General features: G+C 43.4%; 1 protein-coding gene across 8 annotated transcripts; it reads left to right on the top strand.

Moving 5' to 3' along the window:
* Window positions 1-26,893, top strand: B4GALT4 (beta-1,4-galactosyltransferase 4). Of its 8 annotated transcripts, none has more exons than XR_012507096.1 (10): window positions 1-119; window positions 2,106-2,173; window positions 2,771-2,795; window positions 3,422-3,513; window positions 10,032-10,430; window positions 13,439-13,671; window positions 15,390-15,577; window positions 20,393-20,453; window positions 22,445-22,549; window positions 25,977-26,020. XR_012507096.1 is itself a non-coding variant. In XM_074364029.1 (10 exons), the coding sequence occupies exons 5-10, from the start codon at window positions 10,178-10,180 to the stop codon at window positions 26,107-26,109; spliced, it is 1,035 nt and encodes a 344-aa protein (XP_074220130.1). In that variant the 5' UTR covers window positions 7-119; window positions 2,106-2,173; window positions 2,771-2,795; window positions 3,422-3,513; window positions 10,032-10,177; the 3' UTR covers window positions 26,110-26,893. The 8 variants fall into 8 exon arrangements, 7 of the variants coding, with proteins under 7 accessions (XP_074220130.1, XP_074220135.1, XP_074220149.1 ...); XM_074364029.1 differs by having other exon boundaries at window positions 7-119; window positions 20,393-20,515; window positions 25,977-26,893; XM_074364034.1 differs by having other exon boundaries at window positions 7-119; window positions 3,422-3,517; window positions 20,393-20,515; window positions 25,977-26,893.
* Window positions 26,894-27,706: the final 813 nt, after the last annotated feature.

Raw genomic sequence — 27,706 nt, 5'->3', positions numbered from 1 at the left:
GGGCGGGGGGCGGAGCCGGCGCGCAGGGGCCTCCTCCTGGGCGGCGTGGGGCGGTCCCCGCGGCTGCTTCTCGCCGCCTTCCCTTTCTCCGCGCGATGATCGTCGCGGTCGCGTCTGGGGTGAGTTCGCCGGGCCTTCGCTCTGCCCGCGCCCGGGACGCGCAATTCCGCGCAGAGGGAGGCGGCGGGCACCGTGTGGTATCGCCGGGCGGCGGGCCGGGTCGGTCACGGGCCGGGGCTGGACGCTCGCGGGCCGCGCCTCGGAGGGCCGTCCTACCTCAGCCGGGGCGGGGGCCGGGCAGGGGGCCTGCGGAGGCCGGGGCTCAGGTGCGGGCGCTACCGCGGCGCTCCCTACGCTGCTGGAGGGGTAGCCAGGCGACATGCTGCCAGGTAGGGATCCAGGAGTTACCCGCCGAGGCCCCTCGTCGCCGTTCGGGGGTCGCCACCAGCATCTCGCTCCCCGCCAGGCTCATCAGAGTGGAGAAAGCCCCTTCCTCCTTGGAGTCCTCTTTCCCCAGGGCTTCTACTAGGAAACTGATCTGCTGATCCCAGCCTGGGGCCTGCAGGGGCCGACGAGTTGTGAGGGCCAGCTGGATTTTAAAGTACCTCAGAGATTCTGGCCCTTAGTCAGGCTCTGCGTACATCTGGTGTCTGTCGATCTATATCTGTTGGTGTTTGATCTTCCACTAGATAAGGTCTAACTCTAAGTTTGAAAACCCCAGAAAAGTCCAAGATAATTGGGACTGAGAAAAGGCCTTTGGGTTGGTTGTCTCAGGAGAGCAAGTTATCAACAGGGTGGGCGTGTGCCAGGTTGCAAAGTGTTCAAGAGGACGTGAGGGCGGCCACGGCACAGGGAGACCTCGCCAGCCGTTTGGCGATGAAAGGCAGGAGGAAGAAGACAGTGGTTTGAGGATTTGAGGGTGTTTAAAAATTTTTTTTTCTAAAAATTTTTAAATGTCTTTCAAGAAAAGGAAATAACATTGAGGATGCAGGAAAGTCAAGGAATCTTGGATAGGGATGAATAAGATTCAGGGTCCAGGCTGAGAAAGTGGACTTAAAAACAGGGGTGAAGGGCTAGCTATCCTAGGCTCCTGGGCTGGGCACGTGGGCTAGAGTCCTGGCATGTATCTCTAAAATAATGCTTAATCTGACCACAGTTTATCTTTTAGGAATTTTATCTTCTAGAGCAGGATTGGCCTCTAAACCCCATGAAATTGAAAATGTTTGTGTGCTTGTTTGTGTTGTAAGGGAGAAAAACCTTTTCCTTTTCCCCTTTCTAGATTTTTTGGCTGATCTAATAATTAAATTGAATGGACATAAAACGGATTAACAGGAGAAAAACAAATTTACTTTAATACCTATGGGATCTTATAAAAATATGAGGCTCAAAGAATAACCAAAGCAGGCAGCTTTTATATCTTTTAGACAAGGAAACAGTAAGTGTGTGAAGAATTGATAAGGCAAGGAAGTTTGGGCTTGGGGTAGTGAATTAATGAGGAAGTAATAAGGTTTATTATACAGCCTTCTCCATCTTGAATTCCTATCTCTTGTGATAAGGATGTCTTCCTGTACAGAGAGGGTCCCTTTCACATGGGAGATTTATTTCCTGCTTTCACGGGGACAAAAGGATGAAAATGTCCTTCTTTCACTGGCTATTTCTTAAGTAACTTTAATTCAAAATAATTGATATACTGATATAGTGGCATATTTTGCTTCCCTTCAGTGTACCTTTTTGAGAAGATTCATGCTTTGATCAGACTTCTGATCTGATTTAAAACATCTGTTAAAGAGAGGTACTGAACTGTTTGACTACATAATTTTGGAGAAGGCAATAAAACTCACTCTCTCAGTATATTTTATGTGCCACTTGATATATCTTTATATCCTTGTCTAAAAGATATAAAAGCTGCCTGCTTTGGTTATTCTTTGAGCCTCATATTTTTATAAGATCCCATAGGTATTAAAGTAAATTTGTTTTTCTCCTGTTAATCCGTTTTATGTCCATTCAATTTAATTATTAGATCAGCCAAAAAATCTAGAAAGGGGAAAAGGAAAAGTATTTAGTACTTACTTTAAACTGAGCTAATAATAATGTGTTTTTTCCAGAGATGCATACAAGACTTGAGAGCTGACCATTTCTTTGAAGATCTTTAAAGTGGAAACATTCAAAGAAAGTCAGTGGTGGTTTTCTTTCCTTTCTTTCTTTCTTTTTTTTTTTTTAAGCCATTAATGAACAGTGGTTTCCACAAACCTACCTAGCTTCCTGTTGAAAACATTGATTCCTTGGCCCCACCCCCAAGCCTTGGAAATAAAAATCTCTGAAGATGGAGCCTAGGAATTAGAATTTCAAACAGAGACCACACAGTTCTCTGGCACTGAAAGTTATTGACAGCCTCCGAGGTTTTTCTTTGAGATTTGAACTCATTGAGGCCTTTTCAGAACAGATTTCCTTAAAAAATTGTGTGAATGAATTGCTACTAAAATGATAATCTCTGTCTACTGTGTCATCTCTAGGTTTTAATATATTTTAAAGGAAAACTATAATATATTTTAAAGGAAAACATTTTATCAGAAAAAAACATTGTTTCTGATCATAAAACCCTATTTTAGAAAAGTTGAAAGATTGAGAACAAAATTTATAGTTTAGAGACAACCACCAGTGGTTCTTGCATTTTATATGTGAAAGGTATGCATACCACACATATATAGCATAATTTGGGTTATATTCTGTGTACCTTTTTACATTATGTGTTGTTTTTTTTTTCACTTAGCTATCGTGAGCACTTTCTTATGCAGGTAAGTTTTTAAACACCATTAAGGAAAGCATGTGTTCCCTCGTATGTAGGTACTGTAACTAATTAAATCAGCTCCTGTTGTTAACATTTTGATTGTTTTCAGTTTTTGGTTATTTTAGTAATGTTAGTTTGAATATCATAGTCTACCTGTCTGATTATTTATTAGAATAAATTTCTAAATGTTGAAGTCGGAAGCTATTCAAATGCATTTAAAAAATCTCCTTTTCATATATTTTCTTACTCCCTATTCTTCACCAGAAGGAAGATGAACTTTTCTGAAGGAGCTATTGTATTACGGGTCCATTCTCTTATTTCAGTGGTTCTCAAACTTTAATGTGTATAAGAATCACCTGGGGAGCTTGTTAAAAATTCATTTTCCTGAGCCTCAGGCCCCAGCTGTTCTGACCCATTAGCTCTGGAGTAGGGCCCAGGAATCTACAATTTTAACAAATTTTCCTTTGTATATATTATAGGCACTCTTGGAACCACATTTTGAAAAATGTTTTTTAAATAAATGGCAAAAGACTCAAATTAGGTCACTTGCCCAAAGCCATTCATGCATCTGGTAACCAGATTTGAACTCAGCTCTTTGTGACTTCAGAGCCCTTGTTTTTTCCATTCCCTCAGACCTTCTGAAACCTCCTCTTTGGTATGCCCCTAATGACTGCAGAAGGCAACTCCAGCTGACCCCACTGCAGGACTCCGGGATAGCTGAGAATGTACGTAAGTACACAGCGAGCCTCCGTGAAACTCCTGCTTCAGAAACTCATGAATTCTATTAACGCTGCATAACATAGAGGATGTAAAACAATTTCAGTCCTTTGCTAGTTAAATTTATTTCATGTTTCCTGACCGTTTCATGCCAACTCTTGTGAAATCGTTGATGCAGGACTATCAGGCCGCTCTTGCCCGAGGGCAGGGACCCGGCTCTGGTGTGCTCCGTGGTTTCCGGGAGGAAGGGGCAGGCGAAGCAGCGACTCCTCCCAGAGTCAGAAAAGAGAAGCACTGCTTTTGAAAACTCAGTGGCAGAGGAGCAGAGGGTGGTGGGCATGACTCAGAGCGAGCGCTGTTTATCAGAGATGGGGCTCTGCCCTGAGACAAGTGTGGGTGTTAGTGAACCGACAGGAACTAGCAGGAGAGTGAGCCTTTCACAGTTTAAAAAATCTTCTCCAAATGGGATTTTACACCCACTTAATTTTTTCCCTTCTTTATTAGTCTTCTTTTTTCTTCTTTTTTCCTTTGTCACATTTGTTTTAGTAGTAGCCTAGGATTATTGTGTGTCCTTAAGGATTTCAACTAGAAAGTCATTCATTATTTACCAAATATAACAGGTCAGTTTGAGGTACTAGGAATACAAAAAACTGATTCTCTCTGAGAATTAAGTTAATTTGACTGCCATATATTGACTTGGGTTATACAGTCTTAAACTTTTTATTTTAACTTTCACTTTTTAATTAATTTTAGAATAGAGAAAAGTTGCACATACTGAACAGAGAATTCACTCAGCTTCCCCTAATTTTAGCCCTTTACATAACCATTGTTGGGTTATCAATACTATTAAGTAAACTATAGACTTTATTTGAATTTCATCATCTCTCCTGGTAATGAATTTTTTCTTCCCATATTCTATCGAGGATCCTACCTTGCATTTAGTTATTTCTCCTTAGTCTCTTCTAGTCTGAGATAGTTCCTCAGTTTTTTCTTGTTCTTCATTATTTTGACCCTTTTGAGGAGTCTTGATTAGTTGTTTTGTAGAATGAAGTTATTTTTTAGAAAAGTATCAATATAGTTATTTTTTAGAGTTCAATATGTCACTGATTCATGAAGTTCATAAGCCTTATCACTGGTGATATTAACCTTGATCACTTGGTTAAGTTGATATCTGCTAGGTTTCTTCACTATAAAGTTTCTGTCTTTCTCTGTAGCTATTAATTGTTTGGGGGGAGATACTTTAAGACTGTGAAAACTCTGTTTATCCTCAAATTTTTACCTACTAATTTTAGCACCCTTTGGTGGATCTTTTCTCAACAATTATTATAGTGGTGTTTACCTGCTGGTGACTTTTTCTCATCTCCTGCTTCCTTATTAACTGGAAGTTTATTGTGAGAAAGAGCTGCCCTTTCCCATTTATTTGGTCATTTATATCAGTATGGATTTATGGATATTAATTTCATTCTATGGTTAAAATACAGTGCTGTCATTTTCTTGCTCAAATGTTTCCAGTTTCAGCCATTACAAGCTTAGTCGGAGTTTAAATGACTGGTACATGTAAATGGCTGTCATCATTTCTATCCTATCCTTGCTCCTTGCCCTGGGAACTGTTAACCTAAAACAATAAAACAGCCAGTTATTTTACAAGCAAAATGGGTTTATTCTGGAGCAGCAAAGAATTGCAGTTTGGAACATGCACCTATGGCAAACCACCTGCAAGTCCAATAAAGCAAAGGAAAGGAAACTCTTTTATAGAGGAGGAGGGGAGGTTGAGAGAGGCTATTAGAAACAAAATGTCCATTGGAGGAAACTGGGAGTTTGAAATATAGTGGCTTTTTATTGGCTGAGTTGTGACAGTGTGTCATAGGCTGAGGTGTTGCCAGGCAAGGAGAAAATCTTCCTCCTCCTGCTGGTAGTAGTAAAGTTGTGTCACTTCCTGCCGGAGTTGAAAGGTAGGTCTCTTCCTGTTAGGGTCCTTGTTGAAGTGATCTGTATCTCTCCTTGTGGCCTCTCAACTCCATTTTGGTGAGGATACCCTTTATTAATTTTCACAGAAGTATTGCTTCTTTAGGATCTGGGTAGTGATCACTCAGAAACCAGGTAAAGTAGCTAGAATTGGGAGAATGGATACTAGAGGTTCAAGGAGGGGGGACAACACATTTACAAATAGTCAGCTCTCAGGAACTCTGCCGGAGTGAAGGGGGGCAGCAAAATACCAGCCTTCCCATGGGTGCTGCCCCAGGGAGGCCCAAGGGAGTAGGACCAAGTGCCTGGGGCCACATCCTGCCCACTCTGAGACACCCTGGGGTTACCAGATGGATTGAGAGACTTTGGACTGCTGAGTTAAGTGCTCCTTCCTACTGAATGAGGACCACGTCCTTTCTCCATGGTACTGAAGTGCTTAGTAAATATTAGTAGAGTGACACCTGGTGTCCTCTCTCAACCTCCCATGGTGATGTAGAAATGTGTGTGTGTAGAGATTCTCTGAGAATGATACTAGCATTCATGCTGATCTACCTATGCTAGGCTACCTTCTGTGCTAGACTTTTTTTTTTTTTTTTTTTTTAAATGGAAACTTCAAGCATACCAAAGAGTAGGTAAGAAAAGAAAATGAACCCTCAGGTACCTGTCACCTTGCTTCACTACTTTTCAGTATTTTCCCAATCTTATTTCATCTATTCTCCCATTTTCAGGATTGGGGCTGGCATATTTGGAAACAAATTATAGACATTAAAATCTAAGAAAGGATTGAAATAAAATTTGACTGCAGGGACTATACTTTAATTCCCTTTGTATCCTCTTGCTGCCTACCACTATGCCTGTACATAGCAGGTGCTCAGAAAGGACTGGTTGAATTTAAAGAGGAAAAACAAAATTACGAGAATATCATTGTTTTGAGCTAACTCTTGGGCAGACCTGGAAAGGAAAAGGGTGGTGAGTCGTGCTCTAAAATAACTTCTTTCACATTACCTGAATTTGTTCTCTTTAATCATGATTCCCCTGTCACCTCAAGACAGCCTTGATTGAAAAGAAAACTCTTTTCAGGGAAAGTTCAGAGCCTCTCATTTATTTAAATGTCTTTATAAATAAATCCAATCTGATGCCATTTTCTCAAATATCAACCAGAGTTACCTGCTCTAAAAAGAACTTTCTTTAAAAAAATCATTAACTTTATTTTTTTTAATTTTATTTATTTATTTTATTTTTTATTTTATTTTTTAAGAGAGTAGATCTTTTTTTTAAAACATTTTTTATTGAGTTATAGTCATTTTACAATGTTGTGTCAAATTCCAGTGTAGAACACAATTTTTCAGTTATACATGAACATACATATATTCTTTGTCACTTTTTTCGCTGTGAGCTACCACAAGATCTTGTATATATTTCCCTTATTTTTTTTAATTATAAAAGTAGTGTATACTCATTGAAAGATAAATAGGAAATTACAGAGAAATAGAAAATAAAAATCATTCAATATGTATTTTATTACATAATTCTAGAGAGAGCATTATCTTGGTTAGCATTCTGATAAATTGGAGCATGAATCACATTGGTAATCAGAGTCAAAAAATATTTAGTATGTCCTTGGGAGTGAACCAGGTGTGTTTGCCTCATCTCATTAAATTCTTACAGAAACATTGTAAGATAAGTTAATTTTTAAAATTGTTTTATAGCTGGGCAGACAAACGTGGTGAGAGGGTTTGCCTTTGATCACTTAGCTAATAAACAGGCTGGGCAGATCTCTCTTGACAAACAGTTGGGTGGGGTTCTAGCTACTTCATCCTGGGGTGTTTACTCACAGGAACCCTGGAGACCTCTCACTGGAACTTTCTTCACGCTGGCTGCCTGCACAGTCAGTTTTGAGGAAAGCAGTAAAGTATAGGAAAAGGGGGAAGTGGTTAGTTTTAACTGGAGCCCACCCTGTCTGAAGAATCAAGGTTAGCCGTGAAGGGCTAATTAGTAAGTACACTCAACCCTTGGACAACACAGGTTTGGACTGAGTGGGTCCGCCGAGATGCAGCTTTTTCAGTAAGTGCTGCAGTGCTACACGGTCAGGGGTTGGTTGACTCCAAGGTTGCAGAACCGCCAAAATGGAGGGCTGACTCTGGGGCTTGAGCATCCAAGGGTTTTGGCATCTGAGGCGGGTCCTGGAACTAATTCCCCGCAGGCACTGAGGGATGACTATAATCATTAAGAACGGTTCCTTGCTTTTATTATAAGTTTCTTATCTTTGGATAAATTCCATGGGCTGCAGTTCAGCAATATTAGTCCGTGATTGTTCCTAACTTGCTACTTGTTGGGTAGGTTTTAAAAGCTGTCTGAAACACACTTCCTCCCTCTTTAAAATGAGGGGGCTGGAATGTGTGTGGTTTCTGGTCCCTTTTGCTCTAACACTGCAGTACTTCCTTGATCAGAAGTCCCTTAAGCCAGCGAGTTTCTCTGTCAGGTCATTCATTCTTCTGTAAACAGCTCTTAGAAAAGCAATGTTCCCAGTCTAAACTTTCCAAGATTGAGATTTTTATCAAAAACTATAGCCAATTCTAGCATTTAAGCCACCTGCAGCTAAGTCCATACAAGTGGTTTAGCCCCAGTGCATGGCACAGAGTAAATGCACAAATGAATCCCTCTTCTTATTAATGATTAATCTTCAGTTAGTTATTACTACCTGCTGCACTTACTTGTGATACCTTTAGAAGACCCTGAACACAGGCCATACTGTTTAATTGCTTCCTGGGTCAAACTCTTCTTTTGTCGTTTGACCCAGGAACCTAGCCTCTGTTTATGACATTGTGTCTAGAGAGGAATGCTTTCTGGGTTTCCCTCAGGCTCACCTCAAGCTCCACTTTTGGACTACCAACCTTACATAAGTATGAGGCTATCTTGAGAGTTGCTGAGGTTGTTTTGTTTTTCACAGTAAAGTACCACATCCCCACATCTCATTTGAAAAATCAACAACTCTGTTTTTATTACAAAAGCACCTAAGTATATCATACAGAATTCCAAAAATGAAAGAAAAGAGAAAAAACACCCCTGGCTAATCCCATACTCCTAATACAATTATTGCTAGCTTTCAGCTATATTTTATTTCTAGAGTTTTCTTATTTCTATAGTTTTGCACATACAGAGTTTATTTTCTGTTTTTCTCTTTGTTACTTAAGATTTAGTTGTATGTGTTTTTGTGTTATTTTGGCACAGAAAATAGTTTGGTCTCCATTCTGTCCGTTTAATTGAGAATATGTTTGGCTGTGGAGATTATCAGTGTCCTGGCGTTAGCATTTTCCACAGTCTTCTAATAATGCATTTAGAATTTGAGGAGAGACATGGTTTTGGTGGTGCAGAGAGGATGTGGGGCCTCACCAAGTAGACTTCGTCACCTTAGGACATTTACCATGGTCCAGGGAGGGCCCTCAGCTGTGTGGCCTCAGAAACTGGGATTTTGTTTCACTGAATTTTAGCTGAGAGCATAGCCACCTCTCTGAGGTGAATCCGTGCTCTCTCACTACGTGCTGTTGACGTATGAAGTCAGAATGGCAGTTCATCCCCTGACAGGAATACAGAGCAGTGGTCCTGGCAGCCCCCAGTGTGTCTGCCTGGTGGTCACCCCTGGACCAGAGTCATTCAGTGTGAAATAACATGACAGTCACAGCAGTGACGGTCAGCCCTTAGTGGGCACTAACTGTGCATTAGCAGGTGGCTAACACTTTATGTATTAGTGTATTAGGTCCTCCAGTCCCACAGTGTCCTCTCTAGGAAGGTACTGTTTTTATCCCCACTTCACGATGAGTCCAAGGCTCAGTGAAGTGACTGGCTGGGGTTTCGTAGCTGATGTGTGGTGGAGCTGTAGTTTCTGTCTAAACCCAAACCCCAGATCTTAAACCCTGTGCAGTAGTTCTACCCGTTACTGTCGCAGCTGTGCCACCTCCTGCGTGGGCATTCTCTTGTGTTGTTGCCCGCTCCCTCACCTGCTGGGATGTGCCCTGTGCCTCTGCCTCATTGTGAATATAAAGTTTATAACTGAAAAATCCTTTGTTTTTCATTTGCTGCTGTAAAGGAAAATGTTTTTCTAGCTCTTCCAAAAATAGCTTTGTCTTTTCCCTTATTTTCTCTTTGGGTCAAAACATGCTCTGGAACAAGATTTCACACGTCGTTACCTTCTCTTAAAGCTGTGCCAGGAAGTGGCAACTAAGGAAGCGAACCATCAGGGCTGAATTTGAGGCTGTGCCAGTTCAGAGCTGGGGAGGCATTGCCTGTCTCTTCTTTGCCTTCTCCTCCTCTGCAACATCCGGAAATGGCTTTTCTTCTGGGTTGACTGACAGCTGGGTTAATAGCCCGGAGAGAGTGGTTGGGACTGTCTACCTGTGATGGTTGGAACTGTCTACCTCCAAAATTTCTGAATCTTTGTTGGAGAACTCTTATTACTGTAAGTCAGGATTGGCTGGGGATGGGTTTTCAGTTTGTGCTGATGTGAATCATTTCAGGCTAGGATTTCCATTTGAAATAGCATGTCTCTGTGGTTGCATTTTAGAGATCGTTGGAGCAGAACTACCGAGCAAGAGCAGGCATTGCACTGTCCCTGGTCATCAGGTTTGCAGTCGGACTGGAAAAGCTGAACTTGAAGCTTCCTGCCTGCAGCAAGACCGAGACACACCCACTGCTCAGATAATAAAAGACATGAGCTTCAACGTGACTTTCCACCTTTCCTACAAATCCCAATTCCTGTTGTTTTTCACCTTATGCCTGACAGTGGTTGGGTGGGCCACCAGTTACTACTTTGTGGGTGCTATTCAAAAGATCTCCAAAGCAAAGGATCTCCTGGCTAATTTCAACAAGGGTAACGTTTCGGGGAAGAAAGGAACTGTGACGGATGAAGCGTCTGTGAAAAAAGCAGACCTTGACAGCTGCCCTTCTGTGTCTCCATACCTCAGTAAGTGTTAATTTTTTCTTTTTCACAAGTAGCATACAAACTCTCTAAACATAACAAATGTACAGGAAAGTACAAAAGTCAGAAGTGTACGGCTCACTTAGGTGTCACAAAATGAATAGACCTGTGTGCCCGGCATGTAAATTATGAAATGGAATGTTTCCAGAGCCCCAGAAGTTCTCCTCTTTGAGTCACTACCCTGACTTCAACATGCTGACACCATTCATTAGATTTTTCCTGTTTTTGAACTTTACATAATTGGAGACATGCACCATGTACTCTTTTGTGTCTGGCTTCTGTTGCTCAACACTATGTTGGTGAGCTGGGGTCTGTTGCTGATGTATAGTGTTAATTATATGAACACCCCCAGTTTTACCATCCAGCCCCAGAAGTCTCAGCACCAGATGTCAGTAGGCACATGTGATGAACTGGGGGTCAGTTGATCTAGGCTGGTGTTTCTGCTCCAAGTGTCTCACTCTCCTCCTGGCACCAGCAGGCTGGCCTGGGCATGTTCTCCTGGCACCTACCGAGCACAGGTGGAGAAGTGCCAGCACATCCAAGCCTCCATCGGGTCACATCTCTTAGCATCCCCTTGGTGCAAAGTATGGAGTCAAGGGATAGGACAGTATGTTTTCGGTGTTGTCTTTCCTAGTGTAAAACTGTGCTTATTTCTTAAGTACGTTGTCCATTTTGATTCCTCTTTGATGTCTTGCTTTTCAATCTAAATGAACAGTAAGTTGGTTTTAGGGAGCACCTTAGTTAGAGAGGGAAAGCTCCACGGCAATATTACATGTAACCCACAGAGGTTCAGTCAGACCTCTGCTTCTCCAGACATCTAAGACGTCATAATTCCCCCGATAGTCCTCTGAGTGTCTTTCCAGAATGCCTTTCCTCAGGCCATGTCTGCCTGGTGGATCCTGTTTAGTCATCAAAAATCTAGTTTAGGTTACTTCTCTCCCAGGGAGATTTCTGGGACTGCCCCAGAGTAATCTTATGCTCCCTGTGTGCCTGGCTTTGTTTCTGTTGACTGCTGTTTTGTTTCTCTTGATTGCTGATCAGTGTATTGTTCCCACATTCGCCTTTTTCCCCTGGGAGACAGCACACAGGCAGGATGAAGGCAGGGTGGTCCTTTGTAGCTCTGTGAAGTCCAGAGCCCTTCCCTGGTCCTACAGAGGTGGCTCTCTGCGGACACTTAACTAGCTCTCTGTGGGGCAGTCTGGGGCTCTGCGGAGGCTTCTTGCTCTAAGCTGAACAAAACCTGCAGACCCTCTCTCCTAACTGCATGGTAGACTTGAACTGTGCTCATGTTGGAATGCTGCTTCTCTTTACTCAGTCACAGAAAAGCAAAAACATTATTCCTGAGTGTTTGGTGGAGGGAAATTGTTCTGCTCACAAATTACACAAGTTGAGCTAGGAAAATGAGTTACTGAGATGCAGATCTGACTGTATCATCTCCCTTGTTCAAAATCCTCTCAACATATTTAAACAACAAATGCATCTGTAAAAACAGATGGGCAGTGACACAGTCAGTCCTGAGTATGGATCAAGAGGGTGACATAAGTAGTGACAAATTAAGATGTGCCGTTGGTGACCCAAGGAGGTACAAAACTTGAGAAAATGTCACGGAGGCAGTAAGGGAGGCTGCTAGAGTGAGTGGAAGCGGGCACTGGAAAGTTAGGCTCGTAAAAAGTTAGAACAGTGAGAAAGTGAGCAGGGGGACTGGTTTACGTCAGACCTGTTACGTGGGGCTCTTTCGGGGCCAAGAACCAAGACATGGTCAGGTTCACTTGGATGATGGGGTTTGTGAACAGGCTACGCGGGAAACTGTCTCAACAGCCGCCCCATTGTCTCCCAGCAGCTCTGGTAGCTTGTCTTTCATTGTAACTCCTTTTCTTACTGTTTGTTTCTAGGGCATTACTGCCTGCTGGCTCCATGTCTCGTGTGCAGACCCTTCAGGAAAGGCTTTTTCTTGTAGGTCAGTTTTAGGTGGCTGGAAGCAGTCATTTGCTCTTGGCACTGTGGGGCAGAGTCCTCCTGCCACTTCACAGACTCTAGAGCCTGGTCTAAGCAGCCCATGTAGGGGATGATCACGTGCAGCAGTACACAGTGACAACAGAGGAAGGGCAGGCGACTGGTTTGCTCGGAAGAGGGTAGCACAACTTGCAGGCATCTTGAGATTTTATAGCCTGACTGGTACACATGGAGTTTTAAAAAGTGTGGCTCTGTTTCCTAAACAGAGCTCTGCCTCCTCTCTTACCAGTCTGTTGTCCCTGTTAATTCAGATCAAACGGGAGGGTCCATGGCTTCAGCCTTATCTTCAAAAGCTTGCATGAGACTGGTTACCATGGATGGTCCTCGGGTTTCATTCAGTCGGGCTGTGTCTAGACTTGCTGAGCAGATGCCCCGTTGCGGATTTCTGCTGCCGTGGAACACTGGGAGAGTCCTTGCACTGTGGCACATACCTGTTACTGGTGCGTTAGGTGGGGAGGCCACTTCCTATTTCCTTTCTCTGTTTTACCTTCAGGGAGTTAGAGTAGCTCCCAAGAGCTTCTGGAGGGACCTTAGGGGAAAGGGCCTTGTCTGAGAGCTCAATTCTGTGGAATGTTCTTGGTTTTTAAGAGACTTCACCCTCCTTTGGAATTTTGAGAAGGAAAAGAGGTGAGAGCACATTTGAAGTTACCCAGCCCTGGCCTCTGCTCTTCCCCAGGCCCATCAGGACAGAGTGGATCTCCTACTCACTGATGAGTCATAGAGCCAGGGTTCGTTCCCCAGCCTCAAGGGAATGTTCTTCTATGTCATGTGCCTGCTTTTGCAGCCAGGAACCTGAGTCACATGGTTCTGTGGTTATGGTTCATGACCAAATGAGGCTTTAAAGTAATAAAAGCCCACATTCATACAGCGCTTACTGCATGCCAGGCAACATTCGAAGTGCGTGACGTGCTACTCCTGTAAGCCTATCAGCCCTTGGTGAGCTCGGTCCTATCGTTTCCTGTGTCCTGTTTTCACTGTAGAGGGCAAGATCAAGCTCGTCTTCAAACCAGACCTCACTCTGGAGGAAGTACAGGCAGAAAACCCCAAAGTGCACAGAGGCCGGTATCACCCTGAGGAGTGCAGGGCTTCGCAGCGGGTCGCCATCCTCATTCCACATCGCAACAGAGAGAAGCACCTGCTGTACCTGCTCAAACACCTTCACCCCTTCTTGCAGAGGCAGCAGCTGGAGTATGGCGTCTACATCATCCACCAGGTGAGTGCGGGAGGCAGACTGGACTCTGCCTCCACTCCTTCCTCTCTCTCAGGAACTTAGCCACGATGAGATGCTGAAATTGGGTTTTGTTATTGAACATGGCTATTCAGTAGGGATCTAGACAGAGGATTTGACCGATTACTGTGTGTTAACTGCCATGGAATTCTATGACTGTCTCCACCTTTTTGCCTTTAACTTTGCCACTATTATGTAAAGCATTTTGCTAAGTTTTCACTTTTTTGAGTCTCTTGTTTGGCCTCCAGAAGCATGATTTAGTAGAAACACATGATTTAGTAGAAACACAGTGAGTAAAAGTGCAGGTCGCTCTTGAGGAGGTGAGCTCTAGGTGGAGTGGTGATCTCAGATGCCTCTACTTGATACTAACATTTATTGAAAGAAAAATAAGATATCAACATAAATATCCATGGCTAGCTTTTCCAAATTATCATGAGCCATCCAAATAATTCCCTCTCAATCCTTGCAAATGCTTAGAATGCAAGCAAAATCATTAACTACATGCCTAATGTTGGTTATAACTGGTAATATTTGTTTCAAGAAAACTTTTGACAAGTCAAAGGATGCAGCTTTGCAGTGTATACTTTATAAAAACTGAGGCTCTTGAAAATCAGTGTGTGTATACATAGTACATCTATGCCCATTTTTTTAAGGATTTGAAACAAAATTTTACTATTATATTGGTTCATAATTGTTTTTAGCATTATTAGTCATTCAGAGTTCTTACTCAGGGTAGCAACTGCCAGCATATAATATTTTTATGAATGGAAAAATATGTCTGCTTTGTGTTAACTCTTTTTAGGAAAATGCTATGGTGAGTTTTGAGAACTGCCTGTACTTTTGTTGTGATAAACTGTTCATTGAACTGGAATTTATTCTTAAGGAATTTGATCCTAAGAGCCATGAAAAAATTAATACTGTAAAACACTTTTTCATTACGATAGCTTTGATTAGAGTACTGGTTGATTTGTGTTCTTTTCTTACCCAATGGCAAACCCCAGTAAGGCCACTGTGAGGATTAGCTTCTTCCATTAAGTGTTAAAGCAGGATTCTGTTACAGTGATTCCGCAAGATTTTTAAGTAGCTTTGGAAATTGGCGGTAACCTTTTCTGTGTGTAGGTCAAGATTTCTTGATCCTTTCTGGCAAGCTATATTTTTTAGAAGTTTAGTGTAAATTAGTTCCATGGGGTAGGTTGAGATTAGCTGAGAGTCGAACAGTGAAGCAGTGATAACTGACATGACTCGTATGTAAGACAGGTTTTGTAGTTTTACATGGAATAAATAAACGTATGTTTAAAAATTTTTTTGAATTATTTTATTTGTATTTTAAACTATGGTTTTTTTTAAAAATTATGGTAAAATACACATAACGTAAAATTTACTATCTTATTTTTATCATACACTTTAGTAGTGTTAAGTGTATTCACAGTATTGGGCAACTCATCTCAGCTAATCTTTCATCTTGCAAAACCAAAATTCTAAACCCATTAAACAGCAACTCCTCATTTCAAGGTGTTTTTAGGTTATGGAATATAAGTTTATATGAAACGTAAGGAGAAAAACAAAGGGTCTGTTTTCATGTCATATAGATAGTTTTGTGAGTTGGCAAGGATAATACCAGCTCCTGCATCTGCGCTGAAGAAGGGCACAGTGTCAGATCTTGTCTTTTAAAGCTTCTCAGGTTTTAATTTCCTTATCTATAGGCTGGAAGTAAAAAGTTTAATCGTGCCAAACTCCTGAATGTGGGCTATCTAGAAGCTCTCAAGGAAGAAAATTGGGACTGCTTTATATTCCATGATGTGGACCTGGTGCCCGAGAATGATTTGAACCTTTACAAGTGTGAGGACCAGCCCAAGCATCTGGTGGTTGGCAGGAACAGCACTGGGTACAGGTAAGGTGGCTCTGCTCACGGCTTGCTTGGGTCGAGGAGGCTGTGCAGACACGGTGTCCGGGGTGTCTGTGGAAAATGAGAAATAGGAAAAATGGTCCATAATCTGCCACCTAAAGTTCAAAACAGGAATTAGAGAAATTACAACAGCCTTGGCAGAGGATCACAAAGACGGAAGGGAGTGAGCAGGAGAGGGAAAATAATCCAAGCGTTGCCTCACCTGCCTTGCCTCCCTGGTGGAACTTTCGCAAGCGCTCTGCAACGAGTAGAACTCAAGTGACTCATCTGTCTAACCCTGACTTCTGCCTCCGGGAGGCAGCGAGTGTGCCCCCGAGGGCAACGTTTAGGCCTCGTTTGTGGGACTCTTTGCAGACAGTGGCATCTTTCCAGGCTTTGGAGGGAGAGTGGGGACGGCATATCCATCAAGTAGTCTGCTCAGGAGCCAGGACACCCAGGACAAGCTCTTTCTCAGAGCCGCTGTGGGAAGAGCCTGGCCCCATCACACCTGTCTTCGTTTCCGGCCCCTCTCCTGCCAGGGGAGGGGGAGCTGCTTTTCCACCTTGTTTTAAGCCAGCTGCTATTCAAGAACAACTGAGGGAAAACAGTGACCAAGAAAATTCTCCACAAGGAAAACTGCGTGTTTGCTTATATGTGTGCACACTTACCTGTCCGCTTCCCTCAAGCCCTGCCCTTCGTGGGTGCTCTTATGTGGGGTGCTTACTGAGCTAGGGGCCCTGAGAGCAATCTGAATAAGGCTGAGTGCCTGCCCTCACACAGCTCCCTGTGGTGTGCTGGTGTGGGGGACAGACCTGCGGTGGAGGTGTGTCCGTTTTATACTTCGCTTCTGCAGATTCAACTGGAAGCATTTGGTGATGACAAGGAGAGGAGAGGAGAGAGAACTATAAAACCGTAAAATAATACAAGAGATTCCACCAGTGTCTATTCTGGGAAGTGAGCACCAGATGGAAACTGTGAATCTCTTGATACCTCCCCTGGTCTTGGTTTCCATGTTGTTCTTTTTGTGCAGGTTTCCCACTTTGGATTGTTTAAGAGATTCCCCAGATTAGTACTGCCCACAGGTGATTTTTTCCTCAGGTACTGACTTTAAGCCCAGCCCCGCTGTGAGGTGTGGGATATAATAAACAAAGCTACATAATAGGAATAAGCTACAGTGGGTGAGAGCGCCCCATCTTGAAGAAACACCTAGGGAAGGGTTTAAAGCTGTTGCTCAGGGAACATGACCCCTTCATCTTGTGGAGTCAATGGCAGCTTCCCGGCAGCGTTCTAAGACATGGAAGTGAGGGAGATCATGGCACAGTTTTGGGGGAAGTATGGGTAGTTTGTTAGTGCTGCAGAATGAACGTCTGGGATGGCAGAGGGAGGAGAGGCAAGAGGTGAGGGTGGACGGCAGCCAGATTCTGCAGGCCTTGTTCAGTCTGGTCAGGAGTTTGGGCTCCTGTGGAAGGAATTAGGGAGCTGCTGATACATGATTACAGCCAGAGAGTGACAGGAGAAAACTCAGTTCAGGTGGCCTGTAGTGTGTGGGATGGAGCAGCTCAGGGAAGATGCCACGTTCCTGCCTCCTTACTCCACGGGCACTGGGGCCGGGGGGCAGGGGAAGGGCCTGGGAGAGAATCTCAGGATGTTCTCCTTTGGGGAACTTGATCTTAATCATTATCTGGAGGTGTTGCTTTCTGGTACCTCGGTATTTTCAGAAGCATGCCAACCATCTGCTCACTTGTTGGTGATGAGGTGTCACTCTCTACAATCCAGAATACCTGTGCTTCAGACCCTTCACCTAGACGATGACTTCCCATTACCCAGGCTTTCTAAACATCTGTGGTCAGAAATGACGACCACTTGGGATTTTTTTGTTGTTGTTCATTTTTGGAGTGTGAATACACAGGATCGTATTAAGGACGGGCCTTTTCTTGGGATTCTAGATTTTATCTTTGCATTAAGCTGGACCACAAGAAAATGAAGTCTTGGGCATTTCTGCTGGGAACCGATTTTGAGTGAAACTTCAGTGTGACTGAAAACAGCCCCTGTATGAATCCTGCTGTTTTAACTTACTATTATAACCGGCCAGATGTTTCTTTTGTAACTAGATACCAGGAAGCCTTTGTCTTCCTTGAGTAACTGGCGGTTTTCTTAATGTGAACCAGGTGATTGAATGTGTCTCATCTTTTGATCTGGAGGCAAGAAGCTCTAAGCCAAATCCATGGTCATCTTTTAGAAACTGAAAAGAATCTTATTTGCAGATCAGAGTTCTAATGTTTCCTATTTGAATCTTTTATCTGATTTCAGTTTTCCTCTGGTCCTGGCTTGTCATTTATATTTTTCTACTTTATCATATGTATCAGTGTAAACTGCCTTATCTTCTGTGATCCAGAGGAGGTTTGCATAGGTAATGTAGGGGTTGCCCTTGGCCACTTTACTTTGTTCCTTTGGGCAAAGTTCCTCTAGCTGCTGGCAGGTGCATTTGCAGGCAGCTGAAGTGTCTGCCCCCTGCTGGTAGCCGTGTGTCCCTGCGCCACAGAGCTTTGGTCAGCACACTATTCATTGTCACAACTGCCCCGCGAGTATGATGCTAAGTGCAAGAAGTAGTTTCACTTTATACACATGCAGAGGGAAGAAGTTAAAGTACCTTGTCTCAGACTCTGATGAAGACAGAAATAAATCTGGTTTATCCCACTGGTTGTGGGTCAGGTACCAACTGGTGGCAAATTTTACTGCCAGCTTTCTACAAGGACTCTACTGTTACTTTATGGCTACATTTTCCCCACCCTTGGGCCTTACAGCCCTTTAAAAATAAAACTGTTTCAGGGCCAATCAAATATTCATGATTTTCTAGATAAGAAAAACCAGAAGCAGAGATCAATAAACACGTAGACATTTGCCATCTAAGAGGTACTTGAGAGACTGAGAGTTCTTTAACCTCTCCTTCCAACTGGTCTCCTGCACCTCCCACTGCAGCTGGACTGGTTTCCAGGTGCTCCTCAGATGGCCTGCACTTTTCTCCCTCTTTGCTTTTCCTCGTGGAGTTCTGATCACCGGAAGTTCCCCCATTTTCTACCTGTCTGAATCCTCCTAGGCCCCCTGACCTGACATGTGGCATCTCCTTCCTCAGAACCCCGATCATGTTCACCTCTTGTGTTAGATCATACACTGTGGGAGGGCAGGGCCTACTTATTACAGTGTTCAGTCAGCCGTTTTGCACAGCGTATAGTCATTATGTGGTGGATCACTACCAAAGCACCAGTGCTGCTTCCCTCCTGGTGGCCTCTGGTTGGTGCGTGGCCGGTTATGCCTGGACAGTCATTCTACTCAGTGTCCTGATGAGGCTGCTGGTTGTCAGGTAGCTTAGGAATCCCTTCCTTGTCAGATGAGTCCAGTAACCATAGCAACAGGTCGCTGCAGTGGCCGTCTTGGTCAGTAATAGCTGCCTTCTGAGCACTTTGTTCCTTTTGGTTGTCTTGGGTTGTCATTTTCCAGAATTTTAGGTTGGAGGTATATAAGTAAATCAGTTTCCATTATGGGTTAAACAGTGTCCTCCATGTCTATACTCAGAGCATGGAAATGAACAGCTGAGCTACAGATTAGTCTTCGGGACTCCACCTGTTACATAGGAAGTGTCTACATGTTTACTGAGCTTTCCTTTTGGTTTTTCTCCTTATCTGGAAAAGCAGAAATATTTAATTAGTCCTGGAATGCTTTGAACTGAAGTTAAAGTTAGAGATCCTCCATATAGTAACCTCTTTTTATTCGGTAACATCCAAGTTATTAGGCTGCCTTCATTTGCGTTTCTGAATTGCTACAGTGTTCTAGTCAAGGCATGTCTTTATTTCTTAGTAATCCATGAGCTCTGTATGAGTGGGCAGTGCTCTCTGACTGGCACCTGTTGACCTCTTCTCTTTCCCCTTTTCCTTGTTGGTATTTCCCCAGCTCTGCCCTTTGTACTCTTATCTTTTCACTTACTACATTGTCTTTGGGCAGTTTTTTCCTAGTCTCATGCCTTCAGGTACCACCTCTTGGCAGCTGATTTCAAAAGCTGTATCTGTTGCCACTCCTCTGTATTGAACTTGTACCCTGTATCCTTTTTGCCACTGGCAGAAGCCCCAAGGGTATCTCAAATTCAGCTTATCCGAACCATAATTTATTGTCTTCCTCTCAAAACCTAATTATTGGTTTGTATATCCTATTTTTGTGAAAGGCACCGTCACCTACCTAGTTGCCCAAGCCAGAAACCTCGGGGTTATTGAGGTATGTTGAGTTTTCCAGGAAACAGACTCTGAGATAGAGATTTGCATGCACAAAGGTGGAGGTTTACATTCAAAGTATGTACAGGAGCTGTCTTCTGTTCTCAACCCCACTCTCTCTCTAAAAAAAGTAAAAGTCAAAAAAACAGTATTTTCATTATGACATTCACATGCTGAACCTGGATGCAGCCTCAGAATCCTTCTTAACCTACTACCCTTAGCAGCCACTACTGTTCATTTGATTGGCCCATGAGATGAAATCCATCATCCAGATCTGATGTTCTAGTGCACATTTACAGGTAGACCTCTGCACACAAACATTAACAATAACTGGTGGGTGGCACCTTGCTTAGTGAGCAGATGTGAGCACTTGTCTAGACAGAGGACAAAAGGCCGGGAACGTGGGGAGGTGGATGTCAAGCAGGAGTGGATGGATGAAAGTGCACAGTCTTCAAAGTGTCCTAGAATGCCAGCCCTGCAATGCGAGACTTCTGAAGCTTCTGTGGAGAACAAAAGGGCTTTGTGCTAATGGTCTTTTCTCTCCTTTCTTTGGCTCCAGGTTACGTTACAGTGGATATTTTGGGGGTGTTACTGCCCTAAGCCGAGAGCAATTTTTCAAGGTGAATGGATTCTCTAACAACTACTGGGGATGGGGAGGCGAAGACGATGACCTCAGACTCAGGTGAACAACAGAGACATGTCCCTTCACGGGGCTCTCCTAGCAGTGGGTGTGTATGGTTTCTGTAGATGCCAGTCCAGCAGGTCATGAGGCTCCGACTTGGGCTTCAGGGGTGGCAGGGAGTGGGGGGAGGGCAGGGTGGCCCAAATTGTTCTTTGCCACTGACAGTTTAGAAATGGTGGAAGGTGATCTTGTCCTGGCTTGTGGGTGTTTGGGGTCCAGGAGTGTTGATGGAGGTCTCTGTGGACTTGTCAGTGGATATTCCTTACTGAGACAGGGTCTTGCCAGTGAATGAAAAGTCTCAAACTGCAGGGTGTCTGCAAAGCTGTAATTTGAGGAAAGTGGCCAGAGGGCCTGTTAGAAGCCTATGTTTTCTCTCAGACTCTAGGCGACCCTGGCAGTTCCCTATGTGTGGAGCAGGGAATGCTAGCAGCCTGTGAGGCATTGCGTGCCCTGAAGCAGACCAGGGTGTCCTCCTACATGAGCCAGCCCCACACGCTGGGGGAGCAGCTGCTGGCCTGACTCCCAGGCCTGAATCCGAGCTGCTGGCACGACTCTCAGATTCTCTTGGACTCTTTTCTGCTTGGGGGAATCCACCGGAGATATGTCTGGTCTCCTCTGTCAGCCCCCTTTCCTGAACTTGGGTTTCGTGGCCAGATGGTTGTGGGTATCCCTAGCTCCCAGACATAAGTAATTATTCAAGAGCTGGGGGCCAGGATCTTCAGACTTGTAATAACAAGGCCTTTTTATTAAGAGACCCCTTTCCTCTTCTTGTTGCCTCTTGGAAAGGAAATCTCTCAGCTGAGGTTCTGAAATTAATAGATTTGTGACTACCGGAGATATTTCGTTGCTTCGGCATGAAGAAGCCAGGGCTCCATGTTGATCTTTTTTCCTGTGTCTAGGCTGAGAGTCTCTGGAATGTTTCTGACAGGAGGGGTCTCCCTGACCAAAGGCTGCATGGGAACGGCCATAGGGATGGGCAGCTTCACGGGCCAGCCCGTTAGCAGCAGCCCTTGTGGCCGTGGCTTAGGAAGTGGACCGAGGGTGCCTGCAAGGTTTCAGGGCAGGAGTAGCAAAGCCTAGGGGTTGACGGTACCCATCATCTTCCCCAAACCCACTTCTCTGCCCAGATAGGATGGTTAGTAGAATTTTGCACTGATCATGTATCTTCACTCTCTTTTTTCCTGTTGCTCCTCAGCTTCAAGGGAAAGGGGAGCCCCAAGTCTTGCTTTCATTTGATGAGAACATCATGGCATCCAGAGTGGTTCTTGACTAATGCTCTGGATAAACCAACTGATTGGTACATGAAAGTTGGTTGAGATTTCTTTACTGAATACTTATTTACTCACCTGTGCAACAGGCACCACCCTTTTTGCACTTATACAGTACCTTAGAGTTTGCAAAGCATGCTCCCCAAGGACGGTCTCCTTTGAGCCTGTCCGATCAACTCTGTAGCACTGTTGCCATTTTACAGGTGAGGAAACCTAGACCTAGAATGATGAACTGACTCACCAAGGTTGTAAGCAACAAAGTCTAGATTTGAACCTAGATTCTGACCTTTAACAATCATTACTTTCTTTGTCAAAGAAGGAAGCACTAAGTGAATTAAGGATCCTAAGAAACTTGATTCGCCTACTTGTCATGTTTTTTAAAATGTATTTTCTCAGTTGTTTTTGGAAAACAACAAACTGTAAAGTGACACATCTTCTTTGTACCCCAGTAGTAAATGTTCAATGTGATTCTTTTATGGACTTATTGTCTGAGGCCCAACATTATAAAAAAATTCTTTTTTTTAATACCCCATAGTCAAGATATGTGTGACTCTGTATGTGCACATGTGTGTAAATTTTTGCTGATGATTCTTTTTTAAGTGCCTAGTGGTAGGTAAGTGGGATAGACTTTCTTTTTTTTAAATCCCTGTTATTTTTCCAGGGTTGAGCTTCATAAAATGAAAATAATCCGGCCACTGCTTGCAGTGGGTAAATATACTATGATCTTCCACAAGAGAGACCAAGGCAATGAGGTGAATATAGAACGGTAAGTCCTGGATCCACATGCCTGGCAGGCGCCCTGTGTGGTTTCTCCTGTCCATAGTACTATGCTGAATTTGATCAGATGAACTCGTTTATTTTGTTCAGAGCTTTTTTTTTTTTAACTTTTTTTATTGATTTATAATCATTTTACAATGTTGTATCAAATTCCAGTGTAGAGCACGATTTTTCAGTTATACATAAACATATATATATTCATTGTCACATTTTTTCCTCTGTGAGCTACCATAAGATCTTGTGTGTATTTCCCTGTGCTATACAGTATAATCTTGTTTATCTGTTATACAATTTTGGAATCCTGTCTATCCGTTCCCACCCTCTGCCCCCTTGGCAACCTCAAGTTTGTATTCTATGTCTATGAGTCTGTTTCTGTTTTGTATTTATGCTTTGTTTGTTTGTTTTTTGTTGCTTTTTTTTTTAGATTCCACATATGAGTGATCTCATATGGTATTTTTCTTTCTCTTTCTGGCTTACTTCACTTAGAATGACATTCTCCAGGAGCATCCATGTTGCTGCAAATGGCGTTCGTTATGTTGTCGGTTTTTATGGCTGAGTAGTATTCCATTGTATAAATATACCACATCTTCTTTATTCAGTCATCTGTTGATGGACATTTAGGCTGTCTCCATGTCTTGGCTATTGTAAATAGTGCTGCTATGAACATTGGGGTGCAGGTGTCATCCTGAAGTAGGGTGTTCAGAGCTTTTTATTAAGGTAATTTTCAAACAGACTCAAAAGCAGAGGAAATGGGGTGTTGAGTTCTCACACACACGTGCCCCTACCCGACTTCAGCAGTTATCAGTTCCTGGTCTCTCTTCTCTCCCACTTTCTTCTCCCTCATGGGCTTCTTGAGAAGTAAATCAGATATCACAGCATTTCATGTGTAAATACTTCAGTGTTTCTTAAAATAGAAAAAACCTTAAAAAAAGAACAGTAATACCACTGTCATACCTTAAATAAAAATAACAGTGCTTTCTTATTGTCATCAAATACCCAGTTAGTGTTCAGATTTCCCTAATTATCTCATAAATGCTTAAAAAAATTTTTTTAACAGGTGGCTTATTCAGATCAGACAAGGTCCACAGATTACATTTAGATGCTCCCTTTGAAGTCTCCTTTAATCTGTAGGTTCCCCCCTCCTCCTTTTTTTCCCCTTGTAATTTATTTATTGAATAAACCAGGTCATTTGTCTGAGATTTCCTACATCATGGGTTTTGCCATCTGCATCCCTGTGCTGTAACTTAATTTGTGCTTCTGACCTCTGCGTGTCCTTGTAAATAGGACCTTCAGTCTGGAGACTTAACACTCATTCTGGTACTGTTTTGGGGCAGGAGCACTTCCTCAGTGGTGCCATGTATCTCATTTTGTACCCCAAGAAGAGGACGTGGCATCTGGGCACATGTTGGTGGTGACAGAGTCCATCTGTGGGTTCAGGTGTTGTCGGCTCCATCCAGTCATCGTGAGGGTCCCCATCAGTCTTTCGCCCAGTGGTTTGAGCAGCCATTGGTGATCGTTGCCTAAATGTATTATTCAAGTAGGGATTGTAAACTTCTGATATTCCATCGTTCCTTCTAGTGTTTATTAGATAGATTTTCCCACAAAGAATTGATGTGCCTTCCTCATCTGTTGAGTGCCCTGGGAAATGGTTCTTATAGAAAAGGCAGGATAAAAAGGGAAAGAATCAGCACTGATTTATCATTTCAGAATGAGGTGATGTTCTCCCCATCCTTCTGGATGGAGTTAACATTCTTTTTGCTGCTCAGATTGTCTTATCTTTGGCGAATGGGCTCTTCCTGAAGCTGGCTCCTGAATCCTTTGACATAACTGCAGTGGTTTTGAGAGCTATTTTTCCCTGGGCTCTGGTGTGATGAGGTGTTCTAGGCTCACCTACTTTTCCTGCTCCAGGAATTAACCTTTTCACTTAGGAATCCTGACTGATAAACTAGTTCTTTTAGGGGCTATGACTGAAAAAAATCTGCATTTCTTTGTTCTGATTTTTTTTCCCTAAAATTTAAAACTGTGTTAAAGGGCTTTTGCCTTTTTGTTAGAGTCTACATTTTCAAACAGTATTAAAAGGCTTTTAGCCCGTTTATTAGGACCAAAACTAACCCTTTACCACTTTAACAAAACACTGTTTCTTTTTTCCATGTGCCTTTTGAGTCTTTGCCTATAGGTGTGCATTTTTCTCTTTAAATTAAAAAAAGTAATTAATGAGTAGATACAAAAGAATACTTACAAACTGTATGAAAGGGCTGAAGAGTCTTTGATACCATGAACACTGGCGGTGTCCCCTAGCCAGTTTCTGCCCATTACCTGTGTGGCCCTTCCTAATCCTGTATCCTCCCCCGACCCCAAGAGGTAACACTTGCCTGAATTTTGGTGATAATTATAATTATTTCTGCTGTTTCTCGATTTTCTTGTTTTTCCATGTGTTTGCGTCCCTATACAAAAGATTGTTTAGTGTTGCATATTATTCAGTTTTATATAAATGAAACCACACTGTAGTATTTTCCTCTGACTTTATTTAGCTCAACTTTATGCCTCTGGTCTCCATCTACATTGTTGTTGTAATTGAAATGTGTGCTTTTCACTGCTAAGCTCCTAGAGACCAGTTCAGCTTACCACCCACCCCTCTCCCTGCATCCCCTGGCTCTGGCCACACAATTACTTCTTCTTCAGATGCATCCTATTAGGCATGTATGTGTCTTGCACAGGGAGGTCTCTTTTCCTGGGTGTCCTTTCCCTCACCTTCTCCATTTGGTGACTTTCTTCTCTTTTAAGCCTTGGTCACATTTACCTTCTCTGCCACCCCTCCCGGGGTCCCTTATGAAGTTAGGTGCCGCTTCATTCAGCCTTCTCTGCATACTGTCTAACTTTGTTTGAGACTTCCTTTTTTTTAATTTAAAAAATTTTTAAATTGAAGTACCATCAGTTACAATGTGTCAATTTCTGATGCACAGCACAGTGTCCCAGTCGTGCATGTACATACATATATTTGTTTTCATATTTTTGTTTGAGACTCTTTTGAAAGCTCTGTCCCCTCCTTGCTTGCGGACATGAAGTTGTCCCAGTAACCTGGGAGGATTCATAGATCCCTTGAAGCTTATCAAAGGACCTGTCAGCAGTGGATGACATGGATCATTGTATGTCCTTCTGTCCTGTAGACTGGGGCTAACTGCGTACAGCACTCTTCTCATCAATGGTCCTCAGGGTCTTACACAGACCCGTGAACACCAGGCTGTCATTGGTGTCCATTACCTTAGGTGGGGAAAATAAACTTCTGCAGTAGGAAACCCAACAAAGGCAATAATTTGCAAAGATGCTTTTGCCAGACTTTGTGGCAAGGCAAAAAGCAGTGGCAATGGATATTACGTTGTTATCTTATTGTTCACATTTGTTCGTTTTATCTTTAGGATGAAGCTCTTACATCAGGTGTCACAAGTCTGGAAAACAGATGGGTTGAGCAGTTGTGATTACAAATTACTCTCTGTGGATTACAATCCTTTATATATCAACATCACAGTGGATTTCTGGTCTGGCCCATGACCAGGACCTTCTGCTGCCGTTTGGAGGAACTGAATATCTGATTGCAATAATTTGCCTAGACTTCCCCGAGTAGCACACCTGAAGAACTTGTTGCAGCCAGTTATTGAGCTGAATTCTCCTTTTTTGTATTTTCTTAGCAGAGCTCCTGGTGGTACGGAATGTGAAACAACTGTAACAAGACAGCTTTCTTGGCTGTTTTGATCATGAGGGTTGAATAGTGTAATGCAGATCCTTGAAGGACCAAGTGTCGAAGGGCTACTCATAGATACCCTGAAGGCTAATTGAGAACTCTGGTGGAAGGAGATTTAAGTTTGAAGTGGTACCTATTTTCTAGGACAAAAAAGGCCCTGGGAAATTAAGATTGCTGAATGTCCCAGAGAACCAGAATTGTTCTCATCCAGGGGAGGAAAGGATGAAGACATATTTTGTTACTCATTTATCCTACGTGGTCACCTGTGAAGAGGTGGGTCCCAGGTGAGGAAAAGGCTGAAGGAGGGGGAGAAAGGTGAAGACTCAGGACGCAGGGAGCTTGGGGCTGAAGAGGTGGCAGAAGGACAGTGTCAGACGGGGAGTGGCCGCGGTGCCGCTGCTGCCTCTCTGCAGTGGGGGCCACTGCCCAGAGACGCCTTCCAGGGACAGCCCAGCAGACAACAGGTTGTCTCCTAGTTTTTAGAGCATTTTTGTAAAATGATTTTGTACGTGTAGGATCTGAATCAGCAGTTTACAAATTATATATTAGCTAATAATACATCGGAAGTACCTCTGTAGTAAAATATGAAAAAGCTTTGGCTGTTTGTCTTGGTTTTTACTGCTGTTTGAGGCCTCCAGATGTGTTCATGTCAGTATCCATAATCCTGCTGCTTGAAAACAACACAAATGCGACCAAGCCCTCTCCTGCCCTCCCTCCCTCCCGTCTTCATCCTTCTGTGCTCCGGCCTGTTCTTTCTGAGCACAGCCTCCTGGTGAGCCTGCTCCAGGCCTACAGCAGGTGCCTCTGTGTCTCGGTTCCCAGGCTGCATCCTGTTTTTGTTCTCTTCATCCTCCTGTCCTTGCTCCCTATCAGTAATGGGTACAGCAGGGCTGCCTCGGGCGCACCCGGTTGGTGATCAGATAGGAAGGGGTGGAGCCCAAGCCCCAGGGCTCAGAAAGCCTTTGATTTGGAAGGAAGGTGGGGCCAGGGCATGACTTGGGAGAGAAGCCGCTGGTACTGCTGAGCTTCCTGGGACAGGGCCGGGACATGGTGGGATAATCTAAGGAAGGTGATGGGAGATGGATACTGGGTCAGCAGTAAGAATATTTTGTTTGCATAGATGTGGATGTTCTTGAGCAAGTAGTATGCAACCATGCCCCAGGGTTTCGCAATCCATCATGATTATATGACACTTAATTATTAAACTTTGGCCAATTAGTGTAAATAATATCTTTCCCAAACAGGAAGAGGGAGGGAGTAGGAGGACTGGGGCTCCCAATAAAGACAGCAGTCACAACCTAAGTAGGGAAGAAGAATTTGAAAGGAAAATACATTTTATGGGCATGACAGGTTTACCTAGAGCTGGCCTGGTTTACCTTTAACCCAGTAGGGACCAGTAAAAGCTGT

The sequence above is a fragment of the Camelus bactrianus genome, chromosome 1 (assembly GCF_048773025.1).
Source record: "Camelus bactrianus isolate YW-2024 breed Bactrian camel chromosome 1, ASM4877302v1, whole genome shotgun sequence".
NCBI classification, from domain to species: Eukaryota; Metazoa; Chordata; class Mammalia; order Artiodactyla; family Camelidae; genus Camelus; species Camelus bactrianus.
This window is presented reverse-complemented; position numbering and strand designations above follow the sequence as displayed.